The following is a 7,500-nucleotide window of genomic DNA, read 5'->3' as shown; positions in this document are numbered from 1 at the left end:
AAACATACGCAGAATGGTTGCTGGAATTGGGTATGTCTAGTTTAATGAAAAAAAGGACTAGGGGAGATTTGATAGCAGTCTTCCAATATCTGAGGGGGCGGTCAACCTATTTTCCAAAGCACCAGAAGGCAAGATGAAAAACAATGGATGGAAACCAACCAAGGAGAAAAGGAACCTGGAATTAAGGAGAAACTTCCTGACAGTGAGGACAATCAACCAGTGGAACAGCTTGCCACCAGAAATCATGGGCGCTCCATCACTGGAGGTTTTTAAGAAGAGGCTGGACAGTCACTTGTCTGAGGTTCTCCTGCTTGAGGTTCTCCTGCTTGAGCGGGGGGCTGGACTAGAAGAACTCCAAGGTCCCTTCCAACTCTATTCTATTCTAAAAACAAAGAAAGTCCAGTCATGTCTTGAAAAAGCACCTTTGGGTCCCTCAAGCTGTTCCTGCTTTTAAGAAGGCTGGTATGTGGCTTTTAAAAGGAGAGACCAAGGACTAGAAGACAGCTACAGGGAAGAGTGATAAGAAGATAGAGTAGAGTAGAGTAGAGTAGAGTAGAGTAGAGTAGAGTAGAGTAGAGTAGAGTAGAGTAGAATAGAGTACAGAGTAGAGTATAGAGTGTAGAGTATAGAGTGTAGAGTAGAGTATAGAGTGTAGAGTATAGAGTGTAGAGTAGAGTATAGAGTATAGAATAGTGTATAGAGTATAGAATAGAGTAGAGTAGAGTATAGAGTAGAGTAGAGTAGAGTGGAATAGAATAGAATATGAAATAGAATATGAAATAGAATGAATAGAATAGAATAGAATAGAATAGAATATGAAATAGAGTAGAGTAGAGTGTAGAGTATAGAGTAGAGTAGAGAGTATAGAGTAGAGTAGAGAGTAGGGTATAGAGTAGAGTAGAGTATAGAGTAGAGTAGAATAGAATAGAATATGAAATAGAGTACAGTGTAGAGTGTATAGAGTAGAGAGTAGAGAGTAGAGTAGAGAGTAGAGTATAGAGTAGAGTAGAGTATAGAGTAGAGTAGAGTAGAATAGAATAGAATAGAATAGAATAGAATATGAAATAGTGTAGAGTGTAGAGAGTAGAGAGTAGAGAGTAGAGTATAGAGTAGAGTAGAGTATAGAGTAGAGTAGAATAGAATAGAATAGAATAGAATAGAATAGAATAGAATAGAATAGAATATGAAATAGAATATGAAATAGAATGAATAGAATAGAATATGAAATAGAGTAGAGTAGAGTAGAGTAGAGTAGAATAGAATAGAATAGAATAGAATAGAATATGAAATAGAATAGAATAGAATAGAATAGAATAGAATAGAATAGAATAGAGTAGAGTAGAGTAGAGTAGAGTAGAATAGAATAGAATAGAATAGAATAGAATAGAATAGAATAGAATAGAATAGAATAGAATAGAATAGAATAGAATAGAATAGAATAGAATAGAATAGAATAGAATATGGAATAAAGAATAGAATAGAATAGAATAGAATAGAATAGAATAGAATAGAATAGAATAGAATAGAATAGAATAGAATAGAATAGAATAGAATAGAATAGAATAGAATAGAATAGAATAGAATATGGAATAAAGAATAGAATAGAATAGAATAGAATAGAATAGAATAGAATAGAATAGAATAGAATAGAATAGAATATGGAATAAAGAATAGAATAGAATAGAATAGAATAGAATAGAATAGAATAGAATAGAATAGAATAGAATAGAATAGAATAGAATAGAATAGAATAGAATAGAATAGAATAGAATAGAATAGAATAGAATAGGAGCTGGAAGGGACCTTGGAGGTCTTCTAGTCCAACCCCCTGCTCGAGCAGCAGAACCTACACCATTTCAGACAAGTGACTGTCCAGTCTCTTCTTTAAAACCTCCAGTGATGGAGCGCCCACGATTCCTGAAGAGCTTGCATGACATCTTGTCACCCAAGTTGGCTTCGATCAGCCTTCCTCATCCTGCTGTTCTCCAAGCGGCTTGAGATTACAAAACCCCATAATTCACAGCCCACAGCACGCCCAGGACAAGCAATAATTGAAAGAAAACGGACTTACCGGGGCTCCTGGATCTCCTTTCCACCCAGGAAGACCAATAACGAAGGGAAATAAGGTGGGACCCACGGGGTTGAAGTCCTGGAAGCCATCTGCAGCAGCCAGAGTGATGAAATCTGAGTTGTGTCCGTGTGTTTCATAAACAGGATAAGCCTCTCCAAGGGCTGGTTTGGTATAGGAGACAGTAGCCACGGTAGGACTGGATTTTGCCATGGCTGGCTGGATCACCACCTCCTTCGGTGTGGGGACACTGGTGACTTTTTCCAACTTGCGCTTTGTAGTGGCTGGAGAACGGCTACTTGACGGGTTCCTTCGGTTCTTCAGCGTTGGCTTTGTGGTGCCTGGCCTCTGAGAAGACCTGACGGTTGGTCCTGGGCTCCTTGGATACTTTTGGGGTGCTTTCCTGTCTGGAACCATGGCCAAGTTCACCGTCGAGTTTGGGAAGGCCAGAACCTCAGGGCGGGGGGACGAAAGAGGCTTCTTCACGCTGGAAGCTGCCTGAGAGCCTGCTAAAACCCTGGCGGTAGGCCGGTGAGAAACCGGCCGTGCCACAGTGGCGTCCTGTTGGAGATCACGGATGGGTTGCGACGCTTCTGAGATTGCCAACGCCGCGGTGGGCCTCATCTTCACGGTTGGTGCTGCCGATGGGGCTTTAGGAGCTCGAACAGTGGCAGATGCTACCTGCACCATCCTATCCCTCTGAGAAGCGGGGGTCTTGAAGACCGTTGAGGGAGGCCGCAGAGTGGTCAAGTTCATCAAACCCATGGCTGCGAGGTCCACCTGCTTTGGAGTCATGTCAGAAGTTCTCGGATCTTTGGACAGCCCCGGAGAAAAAGGCAGGAGCTCCGGCCGAACGGCATCCAACTGTCTGCATTGTCTTCTCAGATACTTGCAGTAATCGTCAGCTGCCTTGGCGGAAAGGTAGATATCAAACTGGCAAAGGGCGCCTTCAAACTGGACCGCCCGCGGGTTGAGTCTTCCCAAGAGGAACGATCCCGCCGGGTCCAAGGCCTTGCTTTTTTTACGACGCAAATCCGCCCGGGCTTTCTCCTTCCCGCAGGAGGTGAGCAAAGTGACGGTTTTGCTCCGGATGTCGAGGGCGAAATTGTGCCAGAGCCCGTCGTGGACGTCGTAATCGAAATACACCGAGCGCTTGCGACCTACGTAGACGACAAGCTTGCCGGGAAGGAACTGGACGCCCAGCTGCAATTTCTTCCTTCGGCTCTTGACGGTGAAGAGGAAAGCGCTGTTGACCCGGAGGGAACACACACTTAACACAACGGTCAGGTCCGCGCTGACGGGGAGGGGGACAACTGAGCTGAAGGGCACTTCGATTCGTGCCTGCTGGGTGAGGACGACTCCCAAGCTGAAGGGGGCAACTCCCAGAGGAACAGCGTGCGACAGGTCCAAGGTCCTTGGTCCCACCAGGCCCAACCTCTGAAGGACGTCCACATCTAGAAGAAGGAGGAAGAAAAGAGGGTTAAGGGCAGGTCCCGTTTTCCTGTTCTCATCCCTTGCAAGAAGCAGCTTTGTTTGCTAGTTACTAAATCCAGATATTGTTTCCCCATTTTTTTCCCCAAAAGGCCACTGGACTTTGTTTTTCCTTGAAGACGTTTTGCTTCTCATCCAAGAAGCTTCTTCGGTTCTGACTCTCCTTGAAGAGGTTTCACTTCTCATCCAAGAAGCTTCCTCGGTTCTGACTCTCCTTGAAGAGGTTTCGCTTCTCATCCAAGAAGCTTCCTCGGTTCTGACTCTCCTTGAAGAGGTTTCGCTTCTCATCCAAGAAGCTTCCTCGGTTCTAACTCTCCTTGAAGAGGTTTCGCTTCTCATCCAAGAAGCTTCCTCGGTTCTGACTCTCCTTGAAGAGGTTTCGCTTCTCATCCAAGAAGCTTCCTCGGTTCTGACTCTCCTTGAAGAGGTTTCGCTTCTCATCCAAGAAGCTTCCTCGGTTCTGGCTCTCCTTGAAGACGTTTCGCTTCTCATCCAAGAAGCTTCTTCGGTTCTGACTCTCCTTGAAGAGGTTTCGCTTCTCATCCAAGAAGCTTCCTCGGTTCTGACTCTCCTTGAAGACGTTTCGCTTCTCATCCAAGAAGCTTCCTCGGTTCTGACTCTCCTTGAAGAGGTTTCGCTTCTCACCCAAGAAGCTTCTTCAGTTCTGACATACCCTTTCAACCCATTCAAGGGAAAAAAATAAAGTCCAGTTGCCTTTTAGAAAAGAAAAGAAAAAGTAAGCACCTTTGGGACAACTATGGCTTGGATGACTGAGAATCTCCGCAGGCGATTGTTGTTACCTTCTTTGTAAACCATTCGCTATTGTGACGTGGCACCCCAAAGCCACCATCCGAAATCATCCTTGGTGGCCACGTATTAATAGAGCTGGCCTTAGCCAGCAGCCCTGGGATCCTGAAGTGAAACTAAAAATTCACGCAAGGGAATTTTTAAGGAGCCTTCCAAAATATTTCAGCCTGCGGAACATTTTTCTTCCTTCCCTCTGATACAATCTCCTGAGTTTCGCCCGTCCTTAGGGGGAAAATAGAAGCAAGAATGAATGAAAGGGACGGGCCAACTACAAGAGAACTGATGGTTTTCATCTCCTCGGGCCAACGGGAGTCAAGATCTCAAATTTTTGGCAAGCCTGTTGTGATATTACAAATCGCAGAAAGACAATTAGACCCTCCCACCCCAATCTCTTTGGCCCAAAAATATTAAAGGAGCAACGGCTGTGCTCATTCCAACCATTCTTCTCCTTCCAAGGATCCCAGGCGAGAAATGGGGGGGTTAGGGGTGGAATCACAGATATATTCCAAAGAGAAAGTACGATTTGGTCTATTATTGTCTAGCCTGGAGAGAATTACTTTAATAATCATTTATTAAATTTCCTTTACCCACCTCCCTGTGACTCTCAGATGGAACAAGTCATGAAATTAGAATGGAATGGAATGGAATGGAATGGAATGGAATGGAATGGAATGGAATGGAATAGAATAGAATAGAATAGAATAGAATAGAATAGAATAGAATAGAATAGAATAGAATAGAATAGAATAGAATAGAATAGAATAGAATAGAATAGAATAGAATAGAATAGAATAGAATAGAATAGAATTATGGAATATGGAACATGGAACATGGAACATGGAGAATAGAATAGAATAGAATAGAATAGAATAGAATAGAATAGAATAGAATAGAATAGAATAGAATAGAATAGAATAGAATAGAATTATGGAATAGAATAAAGTATGGAATATGTAGAATAGAATAGAATAGAATAGAATAGAATAGAATAGAATAGAATAGAATAGAATAGAATAGAATAGAATAGAATAGAATAGAATAGAATAGAAATATGGAATAGAATAAAGTATGGAATATGGAGAATAGAATAGAATAGAATAGAATAGAATAGAATAGAATAGAATAGAATAGAATAGAATAGAATAGAATAGAATAGAATAGAATAGAATAGAATAGAATTATGGAATAGAATAAAGTATGGAATATGTAGAATAGAATAGAATAGAATAGAATAGAATAGAATAGAATAGAATAGAATAGAATAGAATAGAATAGAATAGAATAGAATAGAATAATAGAATAGAATAGAATAGAATAGAATAGAATAGAATAGAATAGAATAGAATAGAATAGAATAGAATAGAATAGAATTATGGAACATGGAACATGGAACATGGAGAATAGAATAGAATAGAATAGAATAGAATAGAATAGAATAGAATAGAATAGAATAGAATAGAATAGAAATATGGAATAGAATAAAGTATGGAATATGGAGAATAGAATAGAATAGAATAGAATAGAATAGAATAGAATAGAATAGAATAGAATAGAATAGAATAGAATAGAATAGAATAGAATAGAATAGAATTATGGAATAGAATAAAGTATGGAATATGTAGAATAGAATAGAATAGAATAGAATAGAATAGAATAGAATAGAATAGAATAGAATAGAATAGAATAGAATAGAATAGAATAGAATAGAATAGAATAGAATAGAATAGAAACTGGAAGGGACCTTGGAGGTCATCTAGTCCAACCCCTGCTCAGGCAGAAAATCCTATCCTATTTCAGACAAATGTTTGTCCAGTCTCTTCTTAAAAACTTCCAGTGTTGGAGCATCCACAACTTCTGGAGGCAGGTTGTTCCAACTGGTTAACTGTTCTCACTGTCAGGAAATTCCTCCTTAGTTCCAGGTTGCTTCTCTCCTTGATGAGTTTCCATCCGTTGCTTCTGGTCCTGCCTTCAGGGGCTTTGGAGAAGAGCTTGACACCCGCCCCCCTTCTCTGTGGCAGCCTCTTCAGCCACTGTCCTGGAGCACAGGCTTGGCCCCTGGGATTGGGGAACCCTTCCCGAACTTGCCTTGACCCAGCTACAGCAGGAAGGGAGCCTTGCGCATTGGGACTGCCACAACTCTGGGTGGCCGGCCAGCGTCCATGAGATGGGAACTTAGAAGAGCTCGCCCCCCAGGGGTCTCTCCTAAAGCCCCCATCTCTTCCAACCCATCCTAAGCAAGAACCTTCACCTCCAGCAGGCTGGGGGGGGGGCTCTCAAAAAAAATAAAATAAAAATAAAAATCCTGCATCCTGTTTGCTGGCGACGGGAATCCTTCCAAGGGAAGGGATTTTGCTACTCTGCCAATAAACAGATGCCTAAGCGGCGCGGCTTCTCCAACCCAGCAGCTGTGTGGCTGTTGCTTGGTGATCCCTTTTGGTCGGTCCTTCAACGGGGAAGATCTGAGGGGTCAGCCTAGTCACCCCGGGGTCCCTGTTCGAGAAGAGTTCATTCACCCTAAGCCTAAAGCACATTTGATTTGTGCTTCTTAGATTGTAAGCTGCCCTGAGTCTTCGGAGAAGGGCGCGGATATAAATGGGATTAAAATAAAAAATAAAAAATAAAAACAAAGAAGCAATTAATGCAAAATTCCCGGCTGTGTTGAAGTCCTCGAGTCTCTTTTGACAGTGGATTTTTGGGGTTTTTTTTTGGTTTTGTCTTGGTTGTTTGTTTTTTTTAAAAAAATTGTGCTGGTGGTTTACTTAAGTGCGCAATCCTGGCCAGCTCATAAACATCCCATCCTGGCTTATCTTGTTAAGGTTCTGGCATAGGGGAAAAAAGAAAAAATAAATCGGGAGGCCCAGTTTCCTGCTCTGAAGAGTCTGCAAAGCTGAGGTGGATAAACAAAGCAGCTAGTCCTCACCTTTCGATCACAAAATTTCCCTTGCTAAGCGAGACAGTTGTTGAGTGCGTTTGGCCCCATTTCACGACCCGGCTCGCTTAAAGGGGTTGCTAAGCGAATCGCTGCGGTTGTAAAGCTGGTCTCCCGGTCTTTTTAAGTTAACCCGGATTCCTCCTTGGCTTTGCTTGCCGGAAGGTCGCAAAAGGGGGGGGGGAAATCACGTGATCCCGGGACA

The 7,500-nt window shown here is 42.2% G+C and overlaps 1 protein-coding gene across 1 annotated transcript in view; it reads right to left on the bottom strand.

Annotated features, from left to right (window-relative positions):
* Window positions 1-7,500, bottom strand: part of COL27A1 (collagen type XXVII alpha 1 chain) — a 145,135-nt gene that overhangs the window by 128,193 nt on the left and 9,442 nt on the right. The window contains exon 3 of the mRNA XM_081339484.1: window positions 2,072-3,522. Coding sequence (XP_081195610.1) covers window positions 2,072-3,522 — 1,451 coding nt within the window. The remainder of the gene's footprint in view (window positions 1-2,071; window positions 3,523-7,500) is intronic.

Source organism: Vipera berus (assembly GCF_964194415.1).
Source record: "Vipera berus genome assembly, chromosome: 15".
Lineage (NCBI taxonomy): Eukaryota > Metazoa > Chordata > Lepidosauria > Squamata > Viperidae > Vipera > Vipera berus.
This window is presented reverse-complemented; position numbering and strand designations above follow the sequence as displayed.